The sequence below is a fragment of the Lithobates pipiens genome, unplaced genomic scaffold (genome assembly GCF_037356315.1).
Source record: "Lithobates pipiens isolate NorthernLeopardFrog02 unplaced genomic scaffold, aLitPip1_a1.2 Scaffold_18, whole genome shotgun sequence".
NCBI lineage: Eukaryota > Metazoa > Chordata > Amphibia > Anura > Ranidae > Lithobates > Lithobates pipiens.
The window spans coordinates 37,326,049-37,346,475 of NW_027507758.1; the positions used below are offsets into that span (position 1 = coordinate 37,326,049).

Genomic DNA, 20,427 nt, shown 5'->3' on the forward strand with positions numbered 1-20,427 from the left:
TGGCTCTGCCCAACACTCCGGACTGTGAGAGAGGAGAGAGAGACACACAGAGCAGTCATGCCCTCTCCTTCCTCTCTACTGCCCATTCAGAGAAGCCTTTGCATTTTGTGAATGAGTCCACATAATACAAAGGCTTCTGTGATTGGAAAGGAGAAGGAGAGGGGCAGACATAGCAGCTGCACTGACTCTGATGTTGAAGATGTGTAGACCTGGAAGATCAGTGTCAGGTTCCCAGAAATACAGCACAAGCTGTCTTCGAAGAGAGCAATAAAACGGTCAGATATAAATAATAGAGTTAAGCCTAGGAGATGTCATGCACCTCCTTGGACTTCACTCATAGTGTGCCTTCACATTTTACAAAGGAGCTGAATTCCAGAAATTCAGCTTTAAATCTTCTATCCACTCTGGAAATCATTTGGAACCCACCTAGAAGATAATCAATTTGCAACTAGCTCGAAGAATGTTTATGAGGCTTGCATGTAATTTTTCCCTCCATGACCTTCCATGAAGAATGTCATAAAAATGATTATCATTAGTAGATAGGCCACCAAGAATCTTATTGTCGGGGAAAAAAACCTTTATTTTATTTTCATGAATAGATTATATTGCTCAACAAGACAATAGATTAGGAGTTTTCGTACAAGAACCATTAGGAAACCTAGGAACTTAATTCTTCAAAACCAAGAACAGCTGACTTATTCCTGCCAGTGAAAATTCCATTGTTTTCTTTGGTGCAATAGTTTTCTATCGAGGGACATCTGTCCAACAAAGCTACTGATATCATTTATTTAGTTGATCTTATGATTTTTCTTTATTTCTTATTCCCCTTTGTTTTATTGGTTCATTAAAGGGATAAGTCAGTTTGTTACTAATGGCAAACACAGGGTACTATTCCATTTGACAGTTTTGGTTAGGATATCCTCTACGCTTTACCTATATTTCTTTCTGGAAATAAATTCAGTGGGCTCTTTCATCACAAAGAAATATTGCTCAGATTGTTGTGCTTTATTGCTGTGCTAGTCACGTGGACATAAATATAGAGAAACAAACAGCTATTTAAATGGAATGTAAATTAGATGTTGACAACCTATTTTTTGCCTTCAAAACTAGGTCATATTGAGTGGTAGATGGAAGACAGGAAGTGAAAATATGTTGACAGATACAAGCGTAGTGTAGCGCAAGCTTGGCAGAGCAGACCTAGAATGGTAATAAACTGAAAATCAAAATAACAGGTCATATTGAAAAAGAGTTGTCTGCGTTCTACTTTGGGAATTGAGCACTGTTATTAGGTGGGGTCAATTCATAATTATCAACTCCTTGCCTTTTTTTTAGTATCCAGAGTGGCAGCAAAGACAATGGTTGCAGATGTGTGGGGCAAAGGACCAGTGATATGGATCATTTCTAAGTGCTTCTTAGACAGTGAATGGGAACAGCCCTAATACCAAGGTTCAGTACAAACATAGAATATCAATGGCTTTCTTGTATAGCCTCTCACACAAACATATTAAAAAATGCAATGGGAAGAAAATTTACATTTTATTTTCAAATGGTGATACACATCAACTGCCATCTTGGAAAACCTGGATCCATTTTTCACCAAAATGCATACGAAGGGCCTTATGAATAAGCAATTTGTTGCAAAGCATGTCTAGGGATTTCAGGACTGCTGTTGATATAGCACCATTTGAAAATAAACCTCAAAATCTTTGAAAGTGCTGCATTGACCAACATTCTTGCAAATTAACTTTGCAGCCAAGCGAGGATGTGTTGATGGAACATTGGAGGTGGATGCAGGCTGGTTTCCATGGTAGCTGCAGGTTTACTGTACCTTTATTTAATTTGGCTTTCTGTAGTTCTTTGAGAGACTATTTTTTTTAACTGGCTACTGAAGCACACTGTGGTGGACACTAAGGGGTTGATTTAATAAAGGCAAATAGACTGTGCACTCTGCAAGTGTGCAAGTGCAGTTGCTCCAGAACTTAGTAAATGAGCAGAAGCTCTGTTGGCTTCAATCATCTAATCATGTGCAAGCAAAAATTTTTTTTTTTACATTTTCCTCGCACCTGATTGGTTATTCTTTGCAAAGTGAAAACTTTACCTCATTTTCTAAGCTCCGGAGAAACTGCTTTTGCAGAGTGCATCTTTTTGCCTTTAGTAAATCAATCCCCAAGTGAAGTGACACCTGCAACAGGCCTTCTAACTTGTTTAAATTGTGGCTTGTCACTGTTAGCCCTTGTACACACGGTCGGAGATTCCGACAACCAAATCCGTCGGAGTAATTCCGAAGGATTAATTCCGGAAGAGGTCCGGAAGTGATGTTGCATACACACGGTTGGACTAAGCTGTCAGAAATCCGATTGTACATAACGTGATGACGTTATTTCGTTACGACGGGACTACGTTCAGGCTTGTAGCCAATAGCTTTAGTCTAGGAATTTGATCTGAGCATGTGTGGCACTTTGTCCGTCGGAGTAGGGTACACATGATCGGAGTATGTCCGATAGGAGCATTTTGTCTGAAAATTTTACAGGCAAGTTGGAAAACTTGGTCCGTCGGATATTCCGACGGAAACAGTCCGATGCAAACCACACACAGTCGGAATATCCGACAAAACGGTCCGATAGGACACATTCCATCGGAATCTCCGACCGTGTGTACAAGGGCTTAGATGTTAAATAGACAGTGATGCAGCAGCTCATATTTAGAGTCCTGAGTGTCACACAATTGTACCCAAATCACAGGGCATACCTAAACATTACAGTTCTATGAGTAATTGCACATCATCTTTGCATATTGCATTACTCTGCTAAGTCCAGTAGTGTAAAGTATCGAGGTATGCCCTGCATTTCTTTGTCATAACTTTATGCTGATTTTATTGGAGGTAGAGAGGTTGATTTACTAAAGGAAGATAAGTTGTTCACTTTGCAGGGGAAGTTGCACATTGCAGGAGTGGAGTGCAGAGTTTCACATTCCAGAACCTAGTAAATATGGCAAAGGTCCACTTTGCAAAGAATACCCAATCATGTGCAAAAAAAAACAGAAAAACAAAACAAAAACAAAAAAACTGCATCTTTGCTTGCACATGATTGGATGATGGAAGACAGAGGAGATTGATCTCATTCACTAAGCTAAGTGCCAATTGTCTATGCAAATTAAAAAACGTATTTAGTAAAACTACCCCATTAAGGTATGTTCATTCTTATTGTATCACAAACAAATGTGTGTTGCCATAGGTATGTGCCAGATGTAAAAATAATAATTATAAACCCGTGCTATGAAAATAAAGTGGATATATATATATATATATATATATATAAAAATAATATATATATATATATATATATATATATATATATATATATATATATATGAAAGAAAAAATATATATATAAAGGAAAAAATATATATATATATATTTATACATATACTTATGTGCCAGATGTGCCTGGGCACACCTAAATCACCCCATATGAGTTAGCACAGTAGGGTGGCAGAAAGATGGGAAAGATCTCCCTCTTAACCATTCTGCCATAAGAGAAGTGTTTACACACTTCTCTTTCACTGTGCCAGCAGGAAGATTGATGTGCCAGGGTCATATATATGTAGACACCCATACACACACATGTGTTTGAGCTTTAGGGTTCACACCCTAATAGAGTAGGCTGTGCATACCTATATGTGTTGCAATGAGGCAGTATATTCATTGTAAAGGGGCTGCCAAGCACACCACAACACATAGCATGTGTGGCATGATGCCATGCTGTGTAGGTCCATTGCCCGCTAATGCTTACCGCATTGGGGTGCCATTCACAATGAATGTGGCATCACAACACACCACACTTGGAGAAATGCTTTGATGTTTATTGTAGCGATGCAAGTTAAAGCCATCCATTTTCGATGCATTATCTCAATCACTAAGATAAGTGGAAATGAATTTTGCAAATTGAAAATGCACTTTGAAAGTAAACATGTCCTATTGCTTTAGTAAATCAGCTTTGGTAAGTTTTTACAAAGATTTGCTTCAAATGGAAATGATCTATCACAACCCATATGATCCCCATCGATTCTGCCTATTACAAAATGAACACAGAAATAATTTTGTATGTAACAACAAGCTATGTGCTGGTTTTATAAATCAACTCTTGCACATGTGTGTTATATTAGAATTTGTATTGGAATTGTACGCCGGAAAAGGTTATGAGAAGAACCAATAAAGCTGTGCTTGCTATTTCATACCTGCAATATCAGCAAATTGAAATATTGGTAGGTCTAACTCACATGTAATCTGCTTATAGTAGCACTTTGACAATAAAAGCTTTAAGATTGTGCCTACTAATAGTCTGCTGGCCAACAGAACTTTTTACATTGAAGAGTCGAGTTGCTTCCGACATTACTTTCCAAGAGGGTGGAAATCACATTATTTCCCCCCTTGAATGCCCCATACATAGGCTGTGTCTGCCCAGTTTCATCTGTGTTTGAGCTGATCTCGGTTAGGTTTGGAGCTTTAAGATTTTATTTTTTTTCTTTTATTTTTCAAATATTTTATTGAATATAATGAAATAAAAAGAGTCATACAATAGATTTATAGTTAAGTAGAATGTATAAAAGTGTGAAATGAGGCTTCTCAGTATATTAACAGGAGGTGAATACTATAATAACAGTCATGTAATTTGGGATATATTAGTTTAACACATTTTAGTATTTTTTTTCTTAAGAAGATTTTATATGGTGCAATCTATTAGATTGTAAGCTCTAACAAGCAGAGCCCTCTGATTCCTCCTGCATTGAATTGTATTGTAACCATACCGTCTGCCCTCATGCTGTAAAAGCGCTGCACAAACTGTTGGCGCTATACAAATCCTGTATAATAATAATAATAAAATAAAAATAATGTTGATGTATTCACACAAACACTTAATGCAGTGCTATAAAAGAAGCAGCCTCATAATGTGATTCCATGTCTTTATACATCATGCAAACCATAAACACTTAGTTGCATTTATTCAAATTTAAAAAACAAATTTAATTAATCAAAATTATTAGAAATGCATTAATGCTAAAGTGACTCATTGCAAAGTTTTTGTTATATTTTTCTCGCTGTTTGTTTTTGTGACTCACTGTTTTTATAGTTAAAATTTTGAATCTGCAGTAAATACAAATAGTATGAGGAGAGAAAGCTTTAATCCACAAAAAGCTCTCGTTTATTATTTTATGTATAGCTGGTGCAGCAGGTAATGGCTCTAATGGCACTAGCAATTACTACAAAAGTAACTATGATGTGCTGGTCATTGTTATCATGTAAGGCAGTGTGAAAGGCAAAGACAAAATTGCTATGCTGACCTTTTTTTCTTTCACAGTCCCAGTGGGCAATTTGTTTCCCCTCCAATCGTAAAACATAATTAAAAAAAAAAAAATGGTAACATTTTTAAAGTGGTTGTAAACCCTTACAAACCACTTTGACCTACAGGTAAGCCTAGATTAAGGCTTACTTGTAGGTCCAAGCAATATCTCCTAAACCTATATGGTTTAGGAGATATTTGCCCAAAACAGCGGCGTGCAGGCGCACTGAGCACGGGATTTCCAAAAATGGAGCTGCCGCGCGTGTCGACTCCCGTGCGAATGCGCGGGAGTGACGTCATCGTGGCTTTGCCGAATGACAGCGGCGGAGCTGCGAGACCCCACCAACAAGATGGATGCGGCGGACTACAGGGGACAGCGGCGACTTCGCTGGCTCCTGTGTCAGGTAAGTGACACATAATGGGCTACTATGCGATGCTTAGTAGTCCATTATGCTTTGCCTTTGCAGGGAATGAAAGAGGAAGTAAACTCATCAGGGTTTACTTCCTCTTTTACAATTGTACTTCTAAGCAATGTTCACTTGTGTAATTAGATCTTGGTACCATTTTTATTTAAAAACAATAAAAGTAAAAAAATAAAATAAAATTGCCAGATAGGGCAAAAACATTTGATGGTAGCATCATCAGCCTTGACCCCCTTCACATGTACATTATGGGGTTGATTCACTAAAAGTGGAAAAAAAGATATAACAGCCACCACTATTGTAGGAAGGCTTTCCACAAAACTTTGTCTGTGGAAATGTATGCCTTTCAGCCAAAAGAAGCCTTTGTGAGGTCAGGTACTAAAGTTCGATGTAAAAACCTAGCACGCATTCGACGTTTCAATTTTATCCATAAAAGTGTTCAATAAGGTCAAAGCCCTGTGCAGGCCATCAAGATCAATTCCATTTGCACCAAGCTCATCAAACTATGGGGTTTATTTACTAAAGCCGGAGAGTGCAAAACCCGGTTCCTATGAGGAAGTGAGCCCAATTTTGCACTCTCCAGCTTTAGTAAATAAACCCCGTGTCTTTATAGACTTGGCTTTGTGCAAAAGGACAACGTTGTGCCATAAAAGGAAGGTGCTAAAAGGCTAAATGTCCAATTGTTCTTTGTACACAGTAGCTTCAATGCATTTCAGGGGTGCCCACCATCCTTTGGCCATATAGTTGCAAATTAGTTACACAGAAAGCATTGTTGTCTGGGGATCAGCATGAGAGCCAGGCAACAAGCGTGCCAGGAAGAGGTCAACCATGACTATCTATTTCTCTTGTGAAAGGTCTCCTTCGAACACTAGTGAAAAAACACACTTTTCAGAAACTTTCACCTTAAAGAGGAAGTTGCCCTTCCTTCTCTGAGCTGGCTGCTCAGCTGTTGGCTAATTGCCAGCTCCCACCTCTCTCCACAGTTACTCAGCTGTTGATTATATCCTGCTCATCAGTCCTGCCTACTTAAGCTGTCCAGCCCAGAGGATCTCTGCCTTTGCCTTGGTCACATCACAGAAACTATCTCCTGTGATCCTGTTCAAGACTTGCTTTTCTGACATTCCTACTGGCTCCAGATCCTGCTTGCTGTTCCACTACATTGATCCCTGACTTCTGGCTTGGCTGACTATCCGATACAGTTACTGACTACGTTTGTTCTTTTTACTTTTATTATTAAACAAGTGTGGTTTAACTGTACTTCTGTCAGAAACCATGAAATCAGGCTGGGACAGAATTAAACCCTGATGAGTTTTACTTCCTTTTAATTCCCCAGCAAAGTAAAAGCATAATGGGCTAGTATGCATCACATACTAACCCATTATGTTGCAGTTACCTGCAAACGAAGCCTGTAATGTCTGCAGTGTCCCCGCTGCTGGCCGCGTCCATCTTCACCCCTCTTCCTTCCAGGGCCAAGGGCTCCCGCTCTGTGACTGTCTGGAGTCATGTGACATCACTCGCATCATCGCATGTACACGAGAGCCAATGTCCACGGCACAGGCCCTGTAGAAGCTTTGCGATCGTCCCCTTTCTTTAGTCCGCATGTGCTGATGACATCAACACAAGCGTATATATGGTAAATATCTCGTAAATCCGTGCAGGTTTAGGAGACATTTCCAGTACCACGTTACAACCACTTTAAGGCTTCATGTACACTGCTGATGGTAAATGGACATTTAGGAGCAGTTGGGTGTTTTTTTTTTCAGCTGGCTCTCCTCTAGGTTATCTTATCAGTACATGTACACAGGGTCGTTTATAGTCATTTATTGGCAATTGAGTTTAGAATAATTTTTTGGAAAGCAAAAAAAATGCATTCATGTTCAGAGGCATTTAAAATGCCAAACGCCTGTAACAGCATGTAAACGTGTGTAAACGTGGTAACTCGCGTTTAGCCGCCTTTAGTTTACAGGAATTAAATTTTTTGGACTATTTGAAAAAAAATGCTTCTAAACGCAAACGTGGCTAAACGCGGGATGTAAATGTGGCAAAACTGACATTTTTAAATGTCGGTCACTATCTGTCAAGTTAAATCATAAAGGAGAGGTTGTAAAATATCATGTGTACCCTTAACTGTTTGAGTTAGCCAATAAAGGGTATAATTTTTACTCAACGCATTCTGCTTTCTTTATTTCATTGCCATCACAATATGATGATTTGCTATTGCTAAAAAGTATAAACAAAATAATATTGAGGTTGCTAGGAAAAAAAGTATATATTTTTTTTAATTTTCACAGAAGAAAAACGCAATTCAATTCCATTCGGTTGCTGTGGGTAACCCCTCCCCTTTCTTTTCCTTCACTTCCACTACCTTAAGTGGTTGTTAAGGCACACGGTTTTTTACCTTCATGTATTCTATGCATGAAGTTAAAAAAACCTTCTATGTGCAGGAGTCCCCCCAAATACTTACCTGAGCCCCCCCTCCCCTTGATTCAGCGATGTCCACGAGAGCCTTGCCTCTCCAGGGACTCACACTCCTGATTGGCTTTTGGTAGCAGCAGGAGCCATTGGCGGGGCAGGGTGTGTGAATGCTTGGGTGCTCGGCATCCAGCAGGAGAGAGGGGTCAGGAGTGATGGTATGGGACCTGAAAAGAGGAGGAAAACCAATACATAGAGCAGGTAAGTATGACATGTTTGTCATCTAAAAAAAAAACAGACAAGGCTTTAATATAACTTTAATAACTCAGAACAGATCTTTGGTTTATTAACTTATTCCACTGACGGCCATAGTGGGGCTTAAAAAACAGCAGGCTCCAGCGATTACCTGATAGGTTAAAATATCAATGCAAGCGTGTATACATTCAAAGCCACCAGAAATGAAATAATTGTTGTTTTACTCAATGAAGTATGAAAATTCTTTCAAATACAGTACAATTGTGTGCAAGCTGTTATCCTAAAAGGTGTTGTAGTCATGTTCCGCAATGTTATGTTTAATGGCTTTGGGCTGATTGACAGATATAATTTCAACAAACCCATTTGCCTCAACTATTTTCTTACAATTGCTGATACCGTATTGCTGCAAAATCTGCCACCCTTGCCTGCTGCACGCTGTCAATCTAGGTCTCTAGGAAAAATCTATCATCTCTGGAGTATACGCTTTTGAAGAGCTGTTATAGTTTTTATTAAACTTTAGTGACAAATAAATGGGCAAATCTATAAGTCATTGTTCTGTAGAAATGTCGAAAGGAGTCCCAACACACCAAGTGACACTCTGTCAGGGCTGTTTTTATATAGGTTATGGAATCTAATAAAAGATAAGCTTACAATGTAAAGATAGCCAAAGATATGGGATCAAGAGTCCATTTGGACCATCAATTTTTCTTTTACAATAATTTTTCTTAGTTATATTTCAAAGGTAAATCAGAGGCTACATGTGCTATTACATCATCATGTAACATTTTCCTCATACAAAAGAGTAAAATCACAGAGAAAATAGTAATTGAAACAGTCATAACATTAATAGATCAATACATAGGGCATGGGACCAAGGCATCCAGGGTATCCATACATAAAGGGAAGACTATTGCCTGACCTGCCTAAATGTCATCATGTTACAAGGAGCAACTATATATCACACCTTTATTAACCAGTTGAGCCCTCCTTCAATCACGATTAGCTACCGTTCATAGGTAGGGTGCACACACATTTTGGGGGCTTGAATCTCTCAGGGAGCCCCACATAGCTAAGATTTGTTCCATAGAATCCCAGGCCTTCCTCCCTTGTGTGCTCCTCTAGACCTTGTTCCAAGTAACAAGGGAATGTGCAAGATAAGATAAAGAAGAGTAAGGAAAAAAAGGAAGAAAAGAGCATATAGAAATTTGCAACGCATCCATTCTAGATTTATACTATCACTAACATATCATGTAATTCCAGTTAAGTATTTGATCCAAGGGTCCTAGGTTTTTCTCAAACAGTTTAACTTTATCATGTAAGATCCCTAAAAAATGTCTGTTAACAATGATCCATGACAACTTAGCCTTCAGAAGTTCAAATTGAATTGCAGGCGACTTCCAAGTCCTGGTGATGAAGATTCTTGCTGCCACAAAGATAGAGGCAATTATTTTCCTCATGTGTCATGGTGCCCCATTCACGGACCATCAATTTTTCCTTTGTAAGTTCAGTCAGCTGGAGCAGGGGTGTCTCCAGATGCTGCACTGAACCCACAGATATATGGTTTGTTTCCCATTATCAGCCATATCTGGTCATGGTGCTTCTATGGCTTTGGGTAGCCTATGATGTAGAGATCAGGTTTCCATGACCTTGTTCAATGCTCTTTTCGTATATTTCTTTTCTTTCTTCTATAGTTCTTTTGATAGATTTCATGGTCAAATAGAATTAGATATTTAAATTATGTATACCAACATGCCCAGGTGAATCAAGGGCCAGATTCTACCTCATCCACCTCACAGTGTCTTTCTATATTACTAACCCCCCCCCCCAAAAAAAAATAAGGAACTTTTTCAGCAATTTTTGATCTGTTGGCAAAATAATCTAACATCTCCAGGTGATATCTCTCATATACAGAGCACTGGAAGTTAAAACAACCAGTAGATTCACAAATATGGGGTAAAAGCAGCTAAATTTTTTGTAAAAGGTTGCTTTGGCCCCATACCCATCCCCATCCTCCCCCCTCCCCACTCAATTGCCCTTTAATTTGATGGTCAATTTCAGTACGTTTGAAAGAAAAGGGAAGGTGTGTCTGAGTTCACATTTTACATGATTTCCAAAATATTTAATCTATTAAGATATGTGTAATTGCTACACAATTTTACATGAAAGTAAAATCTGCTTTGGCATTTCTTCATCATATGCTTAGTTTAAATTTTCCAGCTTTGTGACTAGTTTACTTTAATTATGGATATAACATTTACATCATGCCAGGGGTGTACATACAGGGGTTGTAGGGGTCACTATTGTGCCCCGAACCCTGCTTCTGTGTGCCTGGATAGGAGTGGCGGCATGTAGAAGAACCAATCCCTCCATGCAGCCTATGAACCCTCCTCTCACTCCGGCAGATGCTCAGCGGCTACAGGAGGGAAATGGAGGGAATCAAATCCTCAACACGCTGCTCCTGCCACCTCCCCGTGCCTGTCCTTCTGACTCCTGTGTCCTTCTCTGAACCCCCCTCCCCCCCTGCAGCTCTGTTTGGGTTTCCCCCTCCCACCTCCCACTGGCCAGGATGGAGAGCAGAGAAGGAGTTGGTAAATGTGTAATTTACTGGCCCCTTCCTTGTTTTAATGAAGATGAATGAAGAATGAAGATAGCAGGAAGGTGGACCACTGTGAGACCGTAATAAAGGGTCCCAAGATGGCCAGGGGGGCACCCCTTTCTTGCACCAGGGCCCTGAAGATTCTAGTTATGCCTTTGCATCATGCCTCCTTTCATACCTAGAAGACAGACCAAATGTATTCTACTAAGGAAAAAAGTAGTGGTCTTGTTGTATTGTTTCACAGCAGTCCCAAAGTTAGATTGTGTTCAAAAGGCCTATTCATTGTCCATTTTTCTTTACTGAAACAAATTAATTTTAATGCATGAAAATGCAATATAAGTACAATTCCCATTCTTCACTATATGACTGCTTTTACATCAATGCACTGCAGATTAGCACAACTAAAAAAAGGCTCATTCACACCTACACGTGTATGTTAATACATGCTTACATAAGTGTGAACGGGGAACTTAGACAAAATCTACTTGCTGTTTTGTAGATGTGTGTCATTTATTTATCGTTTATTAAAAATATTTGGATTTACTGTATATGTGTAAATTAAATATATTGTTTAGTACAGTGGCTTTATAAAGAGCTTGGATTACATTATTCCTAGATAGGACCATACCTTACTCATTGTCATCAGGGCTGGAAGAAACACATAATTGATAGTAGTCTGCTCCATATGACAACACATAAAAGATAGACAAGTCCCCATCTGGATGTAAAGATGATATTACTCTGAATGTGTCAATCAACAGACTTAGGTAAACCTAATGTTACATTCTTACCATGGTATAGTAAACCTAGCATGTATAAGTAGCAAATTATTCCCTCGTTGTCTTGTGCTAATTAAACTGGAAGTGACATTAGCCCGAAGAGACCAAAATCAGGTTTGAGGGACTTGAATTTCACGCTTTTGATGCCAGCAGAAATCAGCAGGAAAATATTTGAACTGCGCTGCAGAGGTGAGAGTGACATGTTGGAAAAGCCCTACTGATTAAGATAACTAGCTACATAGCAGGACATATGGAGCATTGCGGTAATGATGGTTTAATTAAAAAGTATGTTAAATAATGTAACCTAGGTATAAAACAGATTCCCAATAAACAGGTTTTTTTTTTTTTCGTTTTTTTATACACAATGTTAAAAACCTATCACTAGCCTGATTATTGATTCTATTAATGATCCTCAGTAAGGTAACATGATGGTACTGTTGTTTATGCCACTGCTACTTTCTTATTATTGGTTTTACATTGTTGCATTCAAAGTAATTTATAGCCATCACATTTCTGAAACATGTTTGGAAGTAGCTCTAATCCTATATTGTTATTGAAGTCTGTAAATGTTTGGAAGAGATCTAATTTATTTATTATTTCCCATATACAAAGCAGTGCGATAAAACAATATCACCAATTAATGCAGTTATGTATTCAATAAAAAAAAAAAAATCTAAAGGTATTGTTAAATTCAACTACTCAAATGCTGGCTATTTCCTACTAGATTTTTAAACTAATATTCAGAACAAAATTTGTACAAATATGTTTACGAAAATTCTCAGCACATTCAATGGCTCAAAAGTAGTTAAAAATTCTGTTTTCTTTTAACATTCAAATTTTAAAACAAATGGACTTCACCAAATCAGAAACACATACACCATTAGAAATATGTTCAAATCAAAAACATTTCCCACCCTGCTCCTTTGAATTTTCTTGTTACTTTTGTTAAGACGAGAAATTTCAAATAAAATTCTGCTATTAGTATAGCCAGCTTAAATGCCTGGTTTTGACTTTTTATCAGCCTATTGCAGTCCCTTGCACGGAGGTTCTGTGACTGGGAGATGGAAGGGCAGCAATAGTAACCAATCAGTTGTGATATCCATAAAAGGCAGTAAAGAACATTCTAAAATATGACTCAATAATGACCCATCACAGAGCTTTTGCTGTGCCTTCACCATACAGGTTGGGGGGTAGGGAATTGTCCAGGATGTATTGCTTATCAGCAGCAGAGAAATGCCAATTCACCAGGTCTGTCTGGTAGAGCTTTTTATATCTAAGGGCTGGATGGATAAAAATACAAATCCTTTTGCAGGTAAAGCATTTCCCTTGTATGTATTTGCTCTGTATATTTAATTGTTCACCTGGAGTTCTGCTTTAAATTGGATGAACTGAATACATCTAAAGTGTTGTGGAACATTGGAATAATCATCCATTTTTCATAGTTGCTCTAACTCTTCTCTTGCAGAGTTCTGATGACCTCTTGGTTGCTTCTGCTGAGTGCCCCAGTGAGGATGATGAGGACATCGATCCGTGTGAGCAGAGCTCAGGTGGGTTAGGTTAGTCAACTTTTTTATTCTTTTTTTCTTTAATGTGTTTTACATCTCTCTAGTGATGAGTGAATCAGTTTGAAAATTAGGTGAAAATCAATGAGTCGCAAGTTGCTTTTTATCCTGGTTATGTGCATGCAGATTTATCCAATCTTTGGAGAATCATATGATCCATAAGGCCTAATTGCCATTATTTCTTAATTGCATGATTCTCAGGCATACAGATCCACATGCAGATATTCAGGCGATTCATTAATTAATAAAACCCCAGTTTTCCTGAGTCGGTCATCACTACCTCACTCAGAGAGGAAGCCATAAGAATTTCTTCCCATTACAGAATGGAGCTAAACTCTGGGATGAGGCTTACCCCCTGGTGGTGGACCCTATCTCTAGAAGTAGTGCTTATCTTCAGGGGTGGAGTTATCTTTAAAACTGGAGACATCCATTGTTCCTTGTGACAGGATGCCCCTCAGGACCCCAGAAGACATATAGGTTGAAGCAACCCATGCCATTCCTTTTGCTAACCCAGACAACAGTGCCTGTGTATAGAGGCTGTTCCGTGTTTCTTATTGTTCCTTCTCTTTTATTACAGCCCTCAAAAAATTTCTAAATACTAGCCATAAAAACTAAATTTTACTCTCAAAAGCCTGTCTGGGTTTAGTCTGCCTACATGCAATGACATCATCTCTCATTTCCCTATTGATTTCAATTTAAAATTTTCTTCAATTGGCAGAGGTCAGCCAATTGAAATAATAAATCATTACAGCCAATAAGGAAAGGAGGGATGAATGAAGCAAAAGTAAAAGCTTGGTGTGGAGGAACTTGAGTGGCCTGAGCATACCTTGACCTCAATCCTACTGAACACCTAAATTGAAAGGCCAATTGTTAGCCAAGTTTTCGCATTCAACACCTGACCTCACAATCATTTGACTGAAAGGGTACACATTCGCATTGGCACACACCAAAATCTTGTGAAAGGCCTTTCAAAAAGAGTGCACGCTGTTATAATCACAAAAGTGGTGCCAACTCTGCATAATGCCAATGATTTTGGAATGAGATGTCAAACAAAATCAAATAGGTGTTCATGAATATTCGGACACAAAGTGTATACCCACTGTTCTTACTACCAAGTCAACAGTATCAATCATTTGGCTGAATGGGCACAAATTCCCAGGGGCATGTGCCAAAATCTCACACAAAGCCTTCCCAGAAGAGTGGAGGCTATTATAGTAACAAAAGGGTGCCAACTCCATATAATGCCCGTAATTTTGGAATGAGACACCCAGCAAGTTCATATAGGTGTGATGGTCAGGTGTCCATGAACGTTTGGACATAAAGTACCCATATCTGTTCTTATTACCATGTCAACTGTTGCAATATGCTATTTTATCTATTTTTAAAACTGCCGCAAAAGCATTCAAAACCGTAAAGGCTTTAAATGAACAGTGCTGGCCCGGTTTCATATAATTTGTTAATGGAAGTAACAATCTGAAAATATTAGCCTCTGGTATATTTTATTAACAGAGTTGTAAAGATTTCCATGAAAAGTGTCAAAAAGTTGCAAAGATAAGTGCTATTTTAAGAGTTCTGTTAGATAGGAGGAAAATAAAAATAAATGAAAGGCAAGGATATAAAACATTACGGCTCGCCCCTATCTTGAAAATCAAGAAGACGAGGCGGTTTGAGGCATAAATCTTATTAGATGTTACTGGCTCAAGCTGTAGATTGCATATTGCCTGCGGGATCTGTGCACTGATCTCTGATTTCAAAAGTGCTTAAGCACCATCTTCAATTAAATGGTGGGTAATCAATTACAACAATCAAACATGATTATCGTAATACATTTATTTCAACACTTAGCCTCTGGTTTGAAAACATTGTCTTGTGTAATAGCTTTGTACTTGGGAAGACATAAAGAGACATGATGTATGTGTAAATGGGAGACAGATGCTTTAATGTACTTAGTAGACACTAACATGGGTGATGGGGAGGGACAGACTATGATTTGATAGAGAAAAGAAAGGATGGAAAAGTAGAGCTTGGTATGATGGTGAATGGAGGTTTAAAGAGGAACTGAACCCCAGAAGCTGCACCCAAAAGAAGCAGGCAAAGGGCACTAGTCACCAGTGTTGCCTGTGGTCTCCTTGCAACTGATCTTTCCCCATTACTGACTTAACATACCTTATTCATCACTGTGTCTCTATGTGGAGGTGGTCATCTTGTTAGAGGCAGGGCTTTGCTTCCTAATGTCAGAGCCACCAGCAAGGAGAACAGCAAGAAGCACAGTAGTGACATCACCAAATCTCACTCCAATTCTCCTGTGATTAGCACTAAGCCCTTGTACACACGGTCAGAGATTCCATCGGAATGTGTCCGATCGGAGCATTTTGTTGGATATTCCGACTGTGTGTGGTCTGCATCGGACTGTTTCCGTCGGAATATCCGTCGGACCAACTTTTCCAACTTGCCGGAAATATTTTCCAACAAAATGCTCCGTTCGGACATACTCCGATCATGTGTAGAGAATTCCGATCAGACAAAGTGCCACGCATGCTCAGATCAAATTCCTACATCAAAGCTATTGGCTACTAGCGTGAACATAGTCCCGTCGTAACGAATCATCACGTCGGATTTTCCGACAACTTTGTCCGACCGTGTGTATACAACAGTTTCGGACAAAATCCGACGGATTTGGTTGTTGGAATCTCCGACCGTGTGTACAAGGTCTTAGAGGCATCAGCTCCTCAGATCTCACACTGCAGATATGAGGCTATATGTAGAATAGTGCCTACGCACCTTCACATACCAGCAATTGCACTGCACAGTAATTGCAAACAAAAAGTCATTTTTTCTCAGAGTACTCCCTAGGCACAGTTAGCACTTTTAGACATTCCTTGTAACATAGCTGATATTATTATTTCAATTTCAGGTCTGTGCAAAATCTAAACCCCACATTTTTTGCAAAGACATTTGGCTCTTCTGTTCAGCTCTTGAGATTTCAAAATAAGATATGGTTGGGTACAACTTTAGCAACACAGATTGAAAGAACAGAAAATAAAATGGTATAGAGGTGGCCATAGCAAGGGTAGTTAGAAATCTTCCTGGAGTTCAGCTTTAAGAAGACAGAAAAATTTACCCCGACAAGCATGCTGCAGAGAAAGATTCTTGCCACTTGTGTGGAAGGAGTACAAGTAGTAGACTCTTTGCAGTGATCCGGCACACTCCCTGCATAGTTAGATCTAGAGCTAAACAATCAGGGAGGCCTTAGCTCTGATTCAGCAGGAAGTGGGGGCAAGGCTGTATCTAAAGGGGTGCAAAATAGAGGAAAATAGACAGAAATCGCCTATGATTTAATTCCCAAAAGACCCCCACCACATCCCATGGAGAAACAATATGGAAAAAAATTATATTTTAAAATAGTTTTTTATATATACATTTGTTTTTTCTTCCCTTACGCATACTCCCACCCATACAATCTCCTCAAGGGCACTTTTTTTCCATATCTAAAGGGGTGCTGGGGAAGGCTGATCTGGACATTGTGTGTGGCTCAGCATTCCTCCACTCAGAGCTCCCACGAGAGTCCTGCACTACACATAGAGGTCCCTCAAGTGCCCTGCACTGTCTGGCCTTTGCCCATTACTAATATCGATCTGAATTTCTGCCACAATCACAAAGAAAGTGTTCTTTTGTAGGACAGACTGAGGCGGGGGGGGGGGATTGAACAGACAGAAAAACGAGGAGGGGTGACCTCCATAGACTTACAACTGCTAATGTAAATTGACAAATGAAGCACAGAGACTGCCTGTATGCTTCATTTGTCAGATTACATTAGCAGTTTGCTCTGTATTGTTTCTTAGTTGTAAAAAAGGCCCCTTGACTTTTTCTAATGCACCCCCAGATCAGATCAGACCCCCAGATACTAAATGCAGGTAAAACCTCATGTCATGGTTGGGACCATTAGGTACATTCCATAAACACCAATAATATTTCTTAAAAGGGAAGTATGGAATTTTTTTTTGGAATCATACTTACCTAGGTGGATGAAGCATCGGTCCGATGCTGCATCTGTCCCCTACAGGCTCTAAGGCTGAGAACTGAGCCATCAAACACCGCCAATCAGTTCTCAGAGCTCCATGAGCAGAGAGATGGTGCCTGCTAGTCCCCCCCCCCCTGTGCTCACTGGAGCGCTGCACGGGAACATCCGGCTTAGTCTCTCAGCAGCTCACTGAGAGGCTGAGCTGGGTGCCGGTCCAGGCATGTGTTTGGATTCTGACCATATGGTCGCAATCTTTCTCCGAGCCTGAACCGGCTTTGTGACGTCAGCCAACAGTGGCCTTCAGCCTGCTGTCTGCTGAAAACAAGCTTTGGCTGTACTTCTCCTTTAAGCAGACTATTGCTCATTTTGAATATGGCTTCTGCAGAGGATGAGGGTCAAGCCCTTCCTTCCAAGAAGAGTGCATTATAAGCAAACTTTACATGTGTTCTTAGAAAACCTCTTTTAAAAATATTTTTCATGATTATGCCTCATGGGTGGCATACTATTCAAATTTCGTTAATGGCATATACAATAGGCAAACCGTAAAATGCCAGTAATAAATCAAGATACGTGTGATTAAAACCCTGCCAAATTTAGTGAAATATCAAAGTGCATATCCTTTACAGATGGAGCAAGCTTTATGACTCCCCCTGGTACATTGTAAAACGACAAGCTCAATGCTTGACTAGGTGAAAGCTGCATTAACAATGCATTAGGTTGCTTTGAAAAGTGCCATGTTCTAATACCCTTTTCCGAATGCTGTAATGTGCCATTGGGTGCAATAACATTTCCCAAATCTGTATATTAAAACCAATAAGCAATGCAGTATAAGGGAATGCAAAGGCTAGTGTAACCTTTTCAATGCCAGGAGCATTTGGAACTCATTGTAGATTATGAATGCATCAAAATGCAGTACTTGCCTAAATGTAGTCTGTGATTTAAAAGTAAACCCTGTTTTCCTTAAATTAGATCTAAATACTAATTAGATGGCATTAAGTTTGCTAAAGCAATTTCTTTGTCTTTTCCTATGAGACAATACTTATTTTTTCCATTTCAGTGCAGCTAATCTCCTGAGACCTCTATGAAGCCACTTCAATTCTACATGCATGCTCTCTATAAGTGGGTCTATGTCATTCTTCGGGGGTGGGGGGGGGGGGGCTTCCTAATAACAACAGCATCTCACTAATGCCCCGTACACACGATCATAAATTCTGCCAGCAAAAGTCTGATGAGAGCTTTTGGTCAGAAATTTTGACCGCGTGTATGCTCCATCGGACTTTTGCTGGCAGAATTCCAGCCAGCAAAAGATTGAGAGCAGGTTCTCTATTTTTAGGTCGGAAAAAGTTCAGATTGGAAATTCCGATCGTCTATACAAATTCCGACTCGCTAAATTCCTACGCATGCTTGGAAACAATTTGACGCATGCTCAGAAGCATTGAACTTCATTTTCTCGGCTCGTTGTAGTGTTGTACGTCACCACGTTCTTGATGGTCGAAAATTCAGAGAACTTTTGTGTGACCGCAGGTATGCAAGGCAAGCTTGAGCGCAATTTCGTCGGAAAAACCATCCAAGTTTTTTCTGACGGAATTTCTGATCATGTGTATGGGGCATAACACTTAATTCATAACTTTTGAGAAACCCTTCCATCTTTCTTGCTGCATACAATATAGAAAAGAGCACATAAGCTTACAGTACATACATGCAAAGTGTAGCTTTACCCCGTTTCCCATTCAAATTGTAAAGCTTTATTTTTTAAGCAGTGACAGAGATACTTACAGAGATACTTACTGTACAATTAAGCCGCATTAGTGGGCAAAGTGAAATAAAGTAAGGATATGGATGTCTCTGTCACTGCTTGAACAGCAAAACTTTTCTAGCTTAAAAATAACCCATCAACTTAATAAAAAATAAAATAAAAACACAGAAAGCTTATTTAGGCCACTTGCAGATGGGGCCAATGAGCTGCCATGGGTCCCCCCTGGCATTTTAGTGCACCTTAGAGGGAGTGGTGCAGCATAGACCCTATTGCAGGTAGCCTGACATAGTCTGCGGCAACCTACGGCTAGATGGGGCTGAGTGGTTTAGGCAGGCCATACACTGTTCAAATCTCAGCCGGTTTTTAACCATTTTTTTACCTGCCTTTTACCTGTCTTTCCCGGCGGGGATGGCTTGCCCATTCCCCCGCCTGGAAAATACAATGACTCGGGAGGGATTCCTGCATTAACACTGTAGAGCAAAATTCCCTCCATGTATGGCTGGCTTTACAGAGTGGTGTCTACATTTAGGGCTGCTTTGTGTTCAGGGACGAATGCCACTCAAGCACAAATACTTTACCCCAAACCAAATAACCAATGTTTACTTCCGGTAGCTTTGCCAATAAATAACAATAAATTCTAGCACTGTGCCACAAAAGAAGGTGATAAGATGAGACGCTGGTATTATTTAACGAGGTTAAGCCTATTACAAGTTAATTCTTGTTTTTCTGCATTCTGTTCCCTTTGGAGTCACGGTATTGTGGTCTTTTTAGATTCTTAATCCTGGGATAAAACAAGTGGTGTGTCAATCTAATAGCTAATGATCATTCTAATGACAGCTGAAGAGATTTTCATTATCATCCAAGAAGGATTAGTGTTTGTTTTTTTCACAATAAAGATGACGCTTTTAAAGTGGACATGTCAATATGTATTAGGCTTCATTATAGTTAAAGCTTACCAATAATCTCCATATGTAAATATTACTATTTGTAGTAGATTGGTGTAAAAAGAGATGCACAGTTGAAGTAAGGTTACAGCTGAGCTCCAAGGAAAACAAAAAAAAAATTCCCTTGCATTGCAGCAGGACCCCCCCACACGGCAAAGGTTAAAGTCTCATTTATGCCTAGGATACTAGAAAATTGCCTACCTAATCTCTCACTCTCATTGGCTCCTTCCATCATGTAGGACTGTCCCCACAGCCCCTTCTTCTAACATCTGGCTTCTGTTTAACAATCTTGCAGGAAAACCAGCATTCAATCAGCGCTTGCACCGATATGTCTATTCTGG

At 39.4% G+C, this 20,427-nt stretch overlaps 1 protein-coding gene across 37 annotated transcripts in view; it reads left to right on the top strand.

The window, feature by feature from the left end:
- Positions 1-20,427, top strand: part of NRXN1 (neurexin 1) — a 1,923,519-nt gene that overhangs the window by 1,880,601 nt on the left and 22,491 nt on the right. For 26 of the 37 annotated variants that reach the window (XM_077485574.1, XM_077485592.1, XM_077485591.1 and 23 more), the window contains one exon: positions 13,269-13,359. In XM_077485574.1, the coding sequence (XP_077341700.1) occupies positions 13,269-13,359 (91 nt within the window). The remainder of the gene's footprint in view (positions 1-13,268; positions 13,360-20,427) is intronic. The other 11 variants (XM_077485575.1, XM_077485562.1, XM_077485597.1 and 8 more) reach the window with 1 other exon arrangement.